This window comes from Pelodiscus sinensis, chromosome 3, assembly GCF_049634645.1.
Source record: "Pelodiscus sinensis isolate JC-2024 chromosome 3, ASM4963464v1, whole genome shotgun sequence".
In the NCBI taxonomy this organism is placed as follows: Eukaryota; Metazoa; Chordata; order Testudines; family Trionychidae; genus Pelodiscus; species Pelodiscus sinensis.
Genome location: NC_134713.1, coordinates 95,330,904 through 95,345,980, shown reverse-complemented (window position 1 = coordinate 95,345,980; position 15,077 = coordinate 95,330,904). Strand labels below are relative to the sequence as shown.

Here is a 15,077-nt window from a genome sequence, read left to right as displayed (position 1 = left end):
CTAGCAAAAATACCAATGCTTTTAGTTACGTTAGTAGAGGGTATAAATTGGAGCCAGACTGTCTGGACTTGTGTGCTAGATTGAGCCATCACTGGAATGCCTCCTAGGAGACTAAGTAAAAATATCTCGACAAAACCAATATATGTTTTGAGGAGAAGAGAATCATGATAGGGTCCCATATAAAGTCTAAACGTCTTAGTTTAATTATTGGCAGCATACTGTTCAAAATCACTAGTCACGAAATGCTCATTTATTGTATTTGGATACAAAGGAAACATGCTATTTTATATTAACTTTTCTAGTTAAATATAACACCACAAATGAAACCTTTCTAAAATCTTGGTGAACAACAATGTGAGAACATACCTGTAATGGGGATTATTGCAGAACTTAATAGGAATAGCACTGTCCTCTGGAAAAAGTTTATTTTACAGGTGGAAATGTTGAGCGTTAAATGTTAATCTTACTGGCCCAATGGCACTGCTAGTCTAAGGTAGCAGCATTAGGTGTAAATCCAACTCTCTTCCCTGGGGAGAGTCATTATGGAGGCTGGAGAAGAGGAAGTGAGAGCACTGCTGATGGACTCCACAGGAAGTCCCTGTCTGTTACTCATTGGGCTAAAGTAGGCAGTAGACAACAAGAGTATAAGAGCAGCAAAATGAGAGATCCTGAGACATCTGACTCAAATACAAAACAATCAATGCAGCTGAATGATTTTTTTTAATTGAAGTATAGTGGTGCTGATGAAAAGTGCCAGATAGGAGAGGGCAATAACTCATGACCGGGTAATAATGAGTATTCTTGTACCTCTCTGCTAATATGATTCAGCTCTGACCTGGAGGGACACTCAGTAAGAGGACAGTATGGTCTTCATGGGCCATTCTCTATTTTTGGGCTCACTTCAGAGACTGTCATCAAAGGGGGACGATCAAGTTTTAATACTAGTGGCAGAGCATTTTGCCCTCTAGAAGACCACCAACTTGTTATCATATGCCATTAAAACAGCTGCCACAATTCAATCACAAATAAGACTGGCCAAATTTGAACCGTTAAAGGTTAAAAGATACCTTAATCAAACACTAGGGCCAATCTAATTCATAGTCATGAAAAATGCATCACGGACAGTGAAATCTGACCTTTCCCATAACATCTGGATATTGTACAGGTGGGGACTCCTACTATGGACTGGGTTCTAGCTGTTTGTCCTAGCTGGGCTGGAGAGGGATATGGCTACTTCTTCCCCTGCAGGGGCCACTTCAGGGTCATGTCAGATCCACCTCTGGGAGCCTCCCGTAGCTACATGAAGCTCTAAAGGAAGCTTCCTGCAGCTGGGAGGTGTTGCCAGAATTGGGTCTGACCAGGCCCTGGGAGTGGTCCCTGAAGGAAGCCCTGTCCCTCCCCATCTGGTTGAGACTAGTGCACTCCAGGCCCCAGCTGTTGTAGGAACCTCTAGTTCAGGGCCCAATGCTCAGGTGTGAAAGGGGTGTTCAGCTAGCTGGTCAGTATCCCCCAACCATGAGGGCCTGGGCAGTCACACTACTGTATGGACAGCCTTTTCCAGTACCCCCCAACAGAAAACCCCCAAACCTGTGACCTTCACATCTGTGCTGCTGCTGGCAATAGTACTTGATTGAGACCTGGGTGCTTGGCCAGCAGCAGCACAAAAATAAAGGTGCCAATACTACTAACACCCATGATGACCCCTTTAATATTTTCTATCCATATGTGGAATAAACTTTATGTGCTCTGAAGAATACGCAGATGTGCAACACCAGTATAAAATTCATCCTGCTGGCTGTGGGCACTCTGCTAATCATCTGGGAAGCATTTGAATCTCTCCTGGGTGACTGCCCAAGAGCTCAGCTTACAGGGAACACTGGTCAGGACCTCCAGGCTTAAAACATCATGGAATTTCAGATGTAAACATATGAAACCATGGAACTATATTAAAAAATCCAAAAAACATGAAATTGACCAAAATGAACCATGAATTTGGTATGGTCCTCTCAGTCTCCTATCCCCTGAGCCTCTTATATAACGAATAAATAAATAATAATAATAATAATGATAATAACAACAATAGTAATAAATAAAAAAATATATTAACTAGAAACAGCTAGAGATATAGTTGGACCAGAAAATTGTAGAAAAAACCCTGATAAATTTTGGCACTGACCTACATCTGAATCAAACTGTGATAGTACAGGCAGTCCCTGGGTTACATGGATCCGACTTACACCGGATCCCTACTTACAAACGGGGTGAGGCAACCCCGCACTAGCTACTTCCCCCCAGCAGACTAGGGAGATGCGAAGCTAGCGCGCCCCCCCCGCCCCCTCCCCCCGCCCAGCAGACCAGGGAGAGGTGGAGCGGCTTTTCTCAGCAGACACCTCAGCTTGAGAATAAAGGACTGAGGGAAGTGAGGTGTGGGAGAATAAAACTGAGCTCTGGAGAAATGTTTGGCTAGAGTTTCCCCTACAATGTGTACCAGTTCCGACTTACATACAAATTCAACTTAAGAACAAACCTACAGTCCCTATCTTGTACGTAACCCAGGGACTGCCTGTATTTATCTACTTGATAAAAAAAAGTTGGTCGGTTCTGTCCACTTTCTTTTAAAGTATGCTCTAGGGTTTTTTTTTCTGTTGACTTGTACTGTCATATTTTGTACGTCTGCCTAAACATCATCCTGAATTCTGTATAATACATATTCAAGTTTGGAGAACGAAGACTTTTTTCCTCTGGAGTGCCATGAAAGGCAGTTATTCTTTTTACCAGCCTGAACTTTGACTTACGGTATTTTTGGAGCATCTTTGCCCTTTGAATTGACCTTAAAGAAATAAAATGATCCAAGTCGGAAATGCTAACACTCAAACTCCTAAGTACAACCTAATCATCTGAAAAACAGTGAGAAATCACTGGAACATAGTAGAAGGAAGAATGCATATTGTTAATAAGAGAACAGGAATGTACCTCATAAGAGAACAGGAATGTACCTCATAAAATGTAACAGATGATGACAGTCTTCTAACACATGGCCTGTCACATCAACAAATCCTTATTTAAGAGTTTAGCATTGTAGAAAACTATATGTGCCAACTGGTGCTCAGCTGCAAAAACCATCATCAGCCACACAAGTCATAACATAACAGCTCAGATACCAATGATCATAATTTGCTACTGCAGTAAATAATTAAAAATAGCAGTGTACTAATTTTATGGTGCATGAAGAGCATCAACAAATGAGATGAGCAAAGTAACCTTACAGTTACCTTACATGTTGAGAGAGACATATTTTGATAAAATAAAATAATAAGGGAAAGTCCAGTAAAAGAATCAGACAATCACTTAAGTGTGAATTTTGGCTTTTTAATTAATATCTTGTAGCTCTATACTGACCAAACTCAGATATACAAAGTCTCTCTCACTTCAGGGGTTAATTTCAAGTTATTTTTTCAACGGGCTTTCTCCCATGAAGAAGCAATTTGACATATATTTTAATGAGACATTTATAATCTTGCTCATAACATTAAAAATATGCATTCTATTTGTCACAGCTTGCTAATACTATTATTATTTATAGTACACCTGCCTCAATGCAGAGACTGGACTAGATAACCTACTGAGGTCCCTTTCAGTGCTAGATTTCGGTATTACATACAAGTCCAAAATGAAACCAAGATCACCATTCTCTTCTCCTTTATGCTACTGCCTGCGAAAAAGGAGAGTGAGATGTAAAAGAAGAATTTTTAATCTGCTGGTCTCTCCATGGCGGTGCACTGGCCTTGCATAAAAACCAGTCTGACTGTGACACTCAGCTAAATTGGCTCTACTCTGTGCTACATTTCTTTTCACAGCCATAATAACAGTAGAGGATTAAGACCTAAAGAAAGTTATTAAAAGTTTTTTTGTTCCTCCTAGGTCACAGCATAAAAAAATAAGGCAAAGAGAAGGAAAAGAGATAGTAGGTATGTTTTAGATGGAAAATAACTATCGTGTGTGCATCCATCTTCACACTGAGTGCCTGTATAAATGTTAGACTAATAGAACAAAGGTGAAACCCTGGAAAACGATCCATCTAAGTACTGGTATAATCCCAGAATTTCACACCTTGAAAATGTAACTTGATCATTCCATTCACCATAAACTGCTCTCTCCCTATTTATAATAGCATCATTATAAATATGCTTTATAGAAAAATCTTGGAAAACATATCAGGAGGCCCTCGTCTGTCTCATTTAATCTTCTCTTTTGAGACAAAAAATTTTCAATAAACACAACAAAATATTTTAAGAAAACCCCACATTTACAAAGAGATGAGAATCAAGCACACACTGTGTAAAGTTACTTGACAGCTTAAAGACGGTCATCATAGGCACAGACTGGAAGTGGCGATACCTGCAGGACTAAGAGATAATGCAAAGGAAGGTGTAAGACTCACTGCTATGATTCTGTGCCATCTGGGAATTTCCCTAAGATGAGGGAATTCTCTATTGGCTGCTTAAACTCACTTTAGACCAACTGTGTGCCACCGGAGCAGCATGGTCACAAGAAAGAATCAATGTCCAATATGTTTTTTGAAGCAAAGAAGTATAACTAGATCTAAGGTACATATGTCAACTATTACCATAATATCTATGTGCCTCACTATATTTTATAGTGTGTTTACTGTCACAACACCTCTTGTGATGTCACAGTTGGTTGCTATAACTAGCCATTAACACATACTCTGGATTTTGGTGGGGACTACATTGCAAGACCAGTTGAGTTTTACAAAGCAGTGATGTGTTACAGACTGCAGGAACGTGCTGGCTGCTACTCCCCACACCTCCCACTGGACAGGAATGGCAAACTGTGAGAGCTGCGCCCGAGGATGATCAGTATAAACACAAATGTCTCATGGCCTGCCAGTGGATTACTCTGATGGGCCACGTGCTGAAGATTGCCAACCCCTGATCTACAATGTTCCTAAGATATGGAGGGGAAAGGAAAAGAAAAACCAAGAGGAGAGAACTAAAAAGATATCCCTGCACAGTTGTTGCCAAAATAGTTTTCAGTTATCCAGAAAGGATTGATAGCTCTCTAATATTTTACAATTTAAAAAGTTTTGCACGAATAATTTCTTAATTTTAAATATCAGAGATGGAGAAAATATTGCATCAGTACAGTTATACCATCCAAAAGGTCACAATGACCCATTTGGATTAAAATTATAAGTAACTGAATCATTAGGGCCAAATATAATAATTCCCCTGGAGGTCTGTGGTCCATATTCAATGGTGATATAAACAATGCAAGTTGTGTGTTTGGTCTGATTAATCTCTTACAGAGATATAAAAAAGAATTAATACTGTCAAAGTCAAGGGAATTATATGTTTGTATTATTAGAACATCACATGGGGTACATGATAATGTAAGTGACACAGTAACAAGAACTGATTTGGCACTGTAAAGCCAAATCTTATTTGTACGAGAATCAAATTAACTAATCTTATATATGCATTTCAAAATGGTCATGGAAATTCACCAGCTCGTACTAAAGTCTGATGGCCCACTCTTTTCATACACCAAGAGAAACAACTTCCTGTGTTTCCAAACACACATACCCATACACACAGCCCTGCAAACACCTCCACATGCACATAAACACCAAATTCTCGTCACTCCTTTTTTCATTAACAGAAACATGCTTCAGACCTGTCACTTCCTCTCTCTCTCTCACACCCACACAGCTCCACAACTGTTTCTTATACACACTAAATAACGACAGCATCCTGCAATTCATAGACTTGTCTATCTTCCCGCACTGAAAACATCAGCATTCATTCTGCCACCAGCCCTGCCAATGTCAGTGCAAAAAAAACACTGTGGAAAATCTGTATAAAATTTACTTCTTGAATGTTCTGAAGTTACAGAGCGGTAACTCCTCTGTGGAATCACAAAGTTCCATTAATCTTGCCTCCTCCCCATTTCAGCCTTCTTCCATCTTCTATCCTTCATTCATTCATTTGCTTTCATTTTTCTACCTCCCAATGGTCCATCAATGCTATCCTTTCTGTAAATCCATTGGTCCCCCTTCTCAGTCCTCTTTTTCTCCCTTCTTCAAGCTCCTCAATTTTCTCCATCCTTCATACCCACAGACTCCTTCCCTTTTCCCACTAGTTCCTCAGACCCAGGATGAGTTGGGTTCCTTGCTCATTCCTTTTGCTATTACATATGGTTGCTTCTCCCCTTTTCTCCTTTCACTGCTTACTGCTCCTTCTCCAGCCACCTTTGGATTTCTGAGAGGCAAAGAAAGGAGTAGTTGTGAACAATAAAAGCAATAACCGATTGGCAGCAGGGAGTGTTTCTGCCAATGGCTGTGCCTATGCCAATAGACAGCCAAGAACACCAAAGACTCAGCAAGAAAGCTGATGTGTCGGAGAACACATCAAAAACCTAGAGCCTCCACCCTAGAGTTGAAGTTAGGCAGGTCTGCCTCCCGCTCATTTACTCTGACTTAAGATTTCCCTTTCCCTGCAAACTCATCAATTCCATTTTCTTTTCCATTGTTCACTTGATTCATTCCCTTGCCCTGATTCCAAATGTATCAATTATTTCTCCTTTCCCACCAAATCTATTATCCATTTGCAATAGTTTTTCAAAGCTGTCCCTCAATGAGGTCTCCTCCTTAGCACCTACCTCAACAACACTCTCTCTGTTGGGCCTCACATCTTACCTAAGAGCAGGTGCCTCATCTGTTTCCTTGGCTGCTCCATTTGGGCAAATTACAACCTCTGTGTACCTCAGTTTCCCAGTCTGTAAAATGGAGTTAATACTATTCACCTCCCTATCTTTCAGGGGCACATGAATATTAATTACGTTTTGTAATGAATACTGAAGATGAAAAACATAGTAAAAGTGCCAATTGTATCAACAGTCTGAACTGACTGTTGAATTCATTAAACACATACCTTGCCATATTTTTGTGCATAGGATCCTGTAAGCAGCGAATGAAAAACAATGATGGTTTCATCTAAATCCCAAACAAATACACGCTGAAAATAGAAGAGGTGGCAAAATTAGTGTGTCATCAAGATACAAGAGTTATGATCCAAAATAATAAAATCAGTCAGGTCAGTCATGTCTTCTCTTTAAATAAGCCCTTAAGTGAGTTACTTTATTCTGAAAATCAGCACTGATAGTGTACCTTAAAATAATCTATAAAAAATACACAGGACAATAAGTTTTTCAATTACTTTCCAATATTTTAATTACTCTACAACCTTTAACAATGTTTTAACCCTACAGAATCTTTATTACCCAATAAAAGATAGTATTTCATCCTCCTGGTCTCTCTATCAGTATACTTCATTATAAATAGCCATTAATTTAAGGATACATTTTTACAATCAGATTCTTATATGCAACTCATATTGAGTTCAAGGAATTTGTTTCTCCAATAAAGATAATATTAACTCCTGGTGCTAGTTCTACATCCACAAATACTATTAGGCCACAGTAATTCACGCAGAAAAGGAAATTTAAATAGTTTAAAAAATATATTGTAATTTAATTTTATTTTATTTTGGTTTTTAAGGAAAATTTCTTAGTGATGAAAGAAGAGGGCTCCCTCCCCCCGAAATTCATCAGTGAAAATAAAAATAAGGAAAAGAAAATGGAACTCTTTCCACAAATGTAAAAAGAACAACTGCTTAATTTAAAAAAATAAGTTTGTGGAAAAAAATTCCTCATCCTTTGTACAAAAAGCTATGGCATTCAATATTGATGTTAAGCACCACAGTCAGGCCTGTCCCTGTTATAAAAGTGATGCAGGGACAGGTACAGCCAAGTGATGATAAAGCTAACTCCTGATGATAGGTAGAGATAAGCACAGAGGGTAGAGCAGTCCAGTGATACTAGCACTGAGTGCCAGTATCACCGTGGGAGGAGGCACATCACAAATGTGCAGAACATTATTCTGATCCCTGTGCTGGAACATACCATGCATTCAATGAGTGGTGGTCTTTTATTACAGTATGGCAGAACATTGCTAAAACAGGTAACAAGAATATAATCACTCCACTAGGAGGACACTTGTTTTAAAACATTATCTTGCTCATTGCACAGACATATTTCCTTGCTAAGGCCTTGTTCTCTCAAATAGTGGTGCATAACTATTGAAGTCAATGATACTACTTACCAGAGGAAAAGTTAAAATCGTCCTTAAATGTTTTCAGGATTAGGGCCAAACACAGATGTGTCATTTATGCATTCCTTTTTGTAATGCACATTTTTACACTGAGTATATAGATAACTAGATGGCTACATATGAATTTTTTTTCAAAAAAGAAAGTCAAGCAATACACAAAATAAAAGTTGATCAAAAAATATGAAAAGAAAACTCTTATTGTTTTGTACATCTATTTCACATTAAACTGGAAGAGGCAGTATGCATGGACATAGTGTATTGACACTGTTTACCTTACTTTCAGTGTATTTAAGGAAACCCTGAATATGCCCCATATTATATAAATGTAAAGTGATTATTAGGAATCTAGTACTTTCAATTAGTTATATATATGGTTTAGGTCATTTTTTTTAAAAAAAGCTTTAAAAAGTCTGTGCAGCTTTAATTTGCCAAATCTACCTTCAGGTAACCATTTATCAGTTACCATAGGGCATACCTCCAAGTCACTGTCCGGAGGGGGTGATGGATTATTCTTCCGCCCTCTACCCCGGGACTTTGACCCAGAACTCCGACACGTTCTCTCATCAAGATCTTTGATCGGTGTTGTGGGGCTCTGTACTGTGTCAAACTCTCCTGTAAATATAACCATTCATGGAAAAAAATTAGTGTTAAATTTTTAAATAAGGCATAAAAGCTTTCAAAAAATGTCCCTCTAGACAGTTTATATGCCAACCCAAACACAAGGTGCACACATGCTGTAAACATAAAATGCAGAAGAGCAGTTCTCCGTTTCACATAACAGGAAATTGCAAATGCCACAAATACATTCTGACTTTACCAGAGACAAACTTCCACACATCTCCTTAGAAAAGGAGAGTGGATTTAAATGCACTAATGTGCATATTTATATATAACAGTGTGGCATCACAGTAAGCTTTTTAAAATGCCACACTAATAGTCATGTCATGCCTTTTAAAAAAAAAATTAAGGTATGGATATCTTGTTTCCTATAAAGAAGTCAGCTAGACAGATTTCAATGTCCTCTATTGGTGTAAAGACTCAACTTTAACTCCTGTTCACACTAGCAGGAGACCCACCATCCTTACCTTAAATATGGAGGAGGTACTAAATACTCCTGCAGGTATCAGAATTACCAACCACCTTCTCCTTTCTGAGAGACTAACAATCCAATCTCCTCACCCATCTCCCTGCTCTTCCATACTACCAGCTCTTTGTCAGTTGGTTCCTCTACCTTCTCAGGCTGATTTTCCTAATATAATCCACTTTACTGCTGCTGATCACAAAAATGCCTCTCTACACAATTTAAAGCATGCTGATCAATGGAGATCTGTGAACAGAATAAGGCAGATCACACTGGGAAGGTGGGATGAGGTAAGAGAATAGAGTTACTTAGAAGGGATTGGTTAAGACTTGCTCCATCTCATCTTTCAGTAATCAGAAATTTTTCCTCCTTCTAAGGCCATGTCTTCACTATGGGAAAGATCCACCTCATGATCAATCTTCTGGAGTTCGATTTAGTGGGTCTAATAAAGACCCTGTAAATTGAACTCAGAGAGCGCATCCATCAGCACTGGTACTCCTGCTCCTCTCAAGGAGTAAAGGAAGCCTATGTATGTTTGCTCCTATTGGTCTCCTGCTGTGGAGACCACATGGACACTTGAATTAACTTAACATAGCTGGAGTTGTGTATCTTAATTCAACCTTTCCCTTTATTGTAGACCTGGCCTAAAGCACATCACTACCAGTGCATCTCCAGAAACTTGTGAAGACATATCTAGGGACTGACTAATTTAACCAGATTCCTAAGTGTGGAAAGACATGAATCCTCCCTTTTGTCTGCCTCAATAATGATATCATAGCTATTTCAGAACAACAATGGGTACGTCTATACCTGACATCTTCCAAAGTATTCAATAAACTGATTCCAGGATGCCATCCAATATTTCTAATCTATTGGGTTCTATGCTGCAGTACTGTCAATGGTTCTTTAAAATACTGGGTGATTTAAGATACAATGACTCCAGCTACATAATTAAGTTCTGGAATTGTGTATCTTAAGTTGACTTTCCACTCTAATGTAGACCAGGCCAAAGCGACAATACTAAAGGCACAAGAGCAATGAGTAAACTATCCTAATAATAAGGAAAGATAGCAAGACTAGCAAGAGGCCAATATGCTTCCACAAGGAGTTCTCTTTAATGACATGTAAATAAATACATTAATTAAATAAAAGAGAATCCTACAAAGAGTGAAAATATGAATAAATTGCTAAGGATAAATACAAAGAATAGTACAGGAATGCAGGGATAAAATCAGAAAGGATAAAGCATAAAATGAGTTACACCTGGCAAGGGTGTAATATAGTACCATTCAATATTAATCCATGACTCTGTATTTAGTTTAACATGTTATTCTACCTGCATGTATACTTTCTATGAGAATGCCTTCAGATAAAATTTGTACTGAGATATAAGCAGCAGAGTTCTATAGAAACTACACAGGGCTATGTATCAATTAACTAAATACCCAAAGCCTTTAATAGAAAAATACTTTTTATAAACTTTAATACCATCCTATGCAACTGTATAGAACAGTTATGTCTACTAAATTCATTAGGATCTGTCCACAGAAGACTGACATGTTTGCATTACACACAAATGACAAAGCTGCATATAGGAAGATTTTTGGGGGGAAACAGACTGACACAGGTGAGAAAACAAGGCTAAAATCTTATCTAGTGTAATATCAAAGAAGTGAGGAGTCTAATACCTATTTTCAAAAGTTACTTAGGCACTTAAGAGTTTTAGTCTAACTTCCAATGAGACTTGTGTTTCCAGATGTATAAATCACTTCTGAAAATGGGTCTTAACATTTCCCTAGGTTACTGAGGGCCTATCTGTATCTCTATAAACGCCAGCATCTAAATTAATACCTTTACAAAGCTTTAAAAATCTGTTTAAAAAAATTATCCTAATCTAAAATTGTAGTAATTTGCTGAGGAATGAAAAGGAAATTAAACAGAAATAAATCACTTTCATGTAATCATGACTCAGTCATATTCTTGCTTTGCTGTTGTAAAATTAGTCAGGAGAAGGAGTTCTGATTAATCATGCAATTTCATTCTCGGAGTTGTGGCAGGGGTTGTCTGGGCTTGCTAAAGGAGATGGCTCTGCTTTATGGCTGCAGAGGTGGAGGGGGAAAGGGAGTGCATGAGGTCAGACTGTTGCAAAGAGGTGAAGGGTGGGCAGTTTTGCAGTGTGACTCTACTCCTCTCCCCCAGGAATGTGAGGTCAGAAAGGTATAAAGGAACAAACTCTGGGTGGAAGAAGCCCCTTTGTTCCATGCAGCAAGACCCTCCCTTCCATAAGGAAGGTGAATATCAAAGGTTAGGTTAGGACCTGACACGGGCATCATGTTAGTCACTCCTTTTTAAGGGCAGCTGGCTTTGGCAGAGTGAGATTTTTTTCACCTTCCCCACAGAAGTTGTCAGGGAGAACCTTTGGGGTAAGAAGAAAAGATGGTAGGTCATGTGCAGTAACTTATTTTGTAAGCGTGGGGCGATGTGCAGCAGGGTTCCCTCTAAGCTGTGTGCCTGCATGGCCACACACACAAATTTTTAGGCCCACCCAACCTGCCTGTAGAGCCGCACAGCAGCACTCACAACCACTCACTTACCTTCCTGTCCAGCAGGAGAGTGGTGGCAGTGGCGGTAGCAGTGGCCTGGTGGCGCCATGTGGCTGGCCTGTTCCGCCCCTATTTGCTCTGGCTGACGCTTTGCACAGTGAAGCTATACCTGCTTGGGAAGTTTAACCGGCCCCAGTTCCAGCCACAGTGGGCAGGGAGCCACAAGCTGGCCAGGACTGGAGCCATGTGTCAAGTGGTGGCTGGTTTGGTGGCCCTACCTGGGACCAAAGCCACTATGTGGCAGGAGGCAGCTGGTCGGGTGGCAGAGCAGACACATGGCAGAAAGCTTGTTGGATGGCTGTGGGCAGTGGCTGGTTGGGTAGCCCCGGCCAGGACTGGAGCCACCATATGGCAGGTGGAAGCAGCAGCTCCAGGGCTGGAGCTGTTGCATGCCCCCCAGATCTATCCCCCTGGCTCTCAGCTGCAGCACCATCCAGGTTGGCAGCCAGCAGCCCTGGCTCACTTACCCTGGAGCTGCTGGCCAGCGCAGCCCCAGCTTGCTCCTCACTCACCGGTTGTGGGATCCAGGCAGCCCAGCCCCGCTTCCCCCACAGCGAAGCAGCTTCTTGAGGGACCATGCAGCCCAGTCCTGGGCCCACTACCCACAAGAATAGGCAGCCCAGCTCCAGCCTTCCCACAGCGAGGAGCTGTCACTTCCCTGACTTCTCAGCACCCCCATCATGAGATTTCCCCCTGCCCTGAATTCTGCACCCCCTGAGCTACGCCATACCTTCCACCCCCGGCATCCCTGATGCCTGCACTGATGGGTCATGCACCTTGTTAATTATTCCTTGGCTTGGTATTTTTTCTTGTATAACAGAAAGACACGGACAGAGACTGGTGGGTGCCATGGTGGTGAACACCCAAACAAGCACACATAATGTCAATGTTGGTGCACAAGACAAATTAATTCTGCTCTCAGCTGGGAAATCTTAAAGGGAACACTAGTAATGATTTGAACAAACATGGATTTGTCTGCATTGTACTCTCTGCTGGATAGTCCCAAACATCTATATAATAAAGTTTCAGTCTGAATAAACCCATACCAATAGTCTCCTGTCTTCCTTTTGGAATACCCAGACAAGCCAATATCAGTAAAAACAGAAAAAGTAATGGAGAAGTAAATAAAGCCAGCGAGTATTGGCTTGTCCTCCCATATATGAGAGAAGAAAATATACTTGGTTAAATGAAGAGGTATAAAATTACAACTCAAACCTGGATTCTTTGCACAACAAGAACTTCCACTGACTTCAACTGGAGTTCTGAATATGTGTCTTATAGAAGAGGACCCTTATTAAAGGAAATGTTATTTCTTAGCTCTTCCAAGACTACATAAAAACCAAACTAAAAGAAAAAAAACACACCTTAATCTCTGGCCCGAGCTTTTTAATTATTTTTAACACATAAGAAAATGTAATTTATGTGAAGAATGTAATGTTTTATAAATCTATATTTAATTACAGAGTAACATATTAAAACATTTGTTCCTAATTATTTAATTTACTTAATTCTTCCAAAAATTCAAAGAATCTTTCTAAATCTTCTATAAAAATTCCTAATAACTGAAGTAAACAACTGAACGCTATTTACAATTTCCATTTAACATTAATCATTACCAGTTGCTCCAGGCTTTGACTTGGGCCAACAATGTACATGATTGCATAATTATCCATTAATCAGTACTGTAACTAATCACTGTACCTTGTAAGTTCTGGATATTTAGAGCCAACTTTATTTCATTAAACTGATCTCTAAATCAGAATGACCAGCTGTCTCACTTGAATGCAAGGCATGCTTCTATTTTAAAACTGCAGAAGTCAGTAGTGCATAGGTTTTTGAACAACTGTAGGCTTAATTGCTGGATTTGCTTTTCATAAACAGCAGGCTTATGCATATTAATAGGGAAACCTATTCTTTATCCTTAAATGGCTTTAGAAAACTTAACAAAAACAAAAAAACCTGACCAAAATGCAGAGCTATGGTGTGCAGGGTGTCCCCACTATAAGTCGCCCTGATATACATCTGTTCCACACTAAAGTTGTTGATACTTGTAGGAACTAATGCATTATAAGTCCTCCCATTCCCTGCTCTTAAGTCATGCACCCCTCCCCCCTACCAATTTGCACAAAAGGAAGTCAGTCATGGGGAAAAAATTCCCTGCTTTAAGTTGTTTAACTATAAGGAGGGATGTTAAATTTAGATTAATTATCTCGAATAGTTGCTGCAATTTGCATCAATTATTCGATTAGTCTATAAGGGCACCTCTGACTCCCCAGCTGGCCACGAGCTGCACACAGAGTTTCAAAGTGGCAGCACCACACGGAGTCCAGAGTCAGTTGGGGACTCTAGTCTTCTGACAGAGACAGCAATGGGGGGAGGGAGAGAAGCGACTAGTCCTCTAGCGTGTCAACTATCCGATAAGCATTTGGTTATTGGATAGTCGACTAGTCGTTCACATCCCTAGCTATAAGTTCAAGTTTTTTGGAATGTATTTTGGACTTACAGCAAGGTCAGCCTGTAGTAAGTATGCATGTCAAATCTGACACACTATCCGCAAACTGGTCATAAATGGCTGGACCCAAAAATGTGTGTTCTTAGAGATAAGGAAGTCCTAGTGCAGTTCACTGAAGTTAGAAATATTAATTGTAATGCTTGAAATTCTTTGTGTTTACTATATTCAATAATGGCTAAGGATCCTGTTTGGGAAACTTTCATTCACAGGCAAGTGTGAGTATGAAAACAACAAAGGGGTAGGGAAGTGTTAAGCATGTACATGATATGTTATTACAGACACAGTAATAATCAGATACTGGTGAAGGGCCTGTACAAAGCCTTCTTTGCCACTGAATCCACCACAACTCAACTGATTAAGAGTACGAGCACAGTGGTTTCAAAGGAGGCCTTTTGGGAGGGAAGACCCAAACACACAAACCTGGTGAAAATCCCCATGTCTGCTGCTTCTGAATAGGCTTGTGTAGACCAGGAAAGTCAATGCAGGCTGATTCATACACATGTTTATTCCTGTGCACAAGTAGGCCCTAGCACCGTTATCCCAGTATACCAGCAGCAGGCCTCACTGTGCCCTTTTCCCACCCACCAGGTGGAGGAGTAACCCAAAGCTCTTTCCAACTGCTACCTCTGAGCTATGATGTCCAAGTGCCATCTCCAATGTCCAGAAGCAGCTGGACTCCATTCCTTTCTA

At 40.1% G+C, this 15,077-nt stretch overlaps 1 protein-coding gene across 23 annotated transcripts in view; it reads right to left on the bottom strand.

Moving 5' to 3' along the window:
• Positions 1–15,077, bottom strand: part of EYA4 (EYA transcriptional coactivator and phosphatase 4) — a 209,374-nt gene that overhangs the window by 26,611 nt on the left and 167,686 nt on the right. For all 23 annotated transcript variants that reach the window (XM_075924215.1, XM_075924210.1, XM_075924216.1 and 20 more), the window contains 2 exons: positions 8,667–8,803; positions 6,954–7,037 (listed from right to left, as the gene is read on the bottom strand). In XM_075924215.1, the coding sequence (XP_075780330.1) occupies positions 6,954–7,037; positions 8,667–8,803 (221 nt within the window). The remainder of the gene's footprint in view (positions 1–6,953; positions 7,038–8,666; positions 8,804–15,077) is intronic.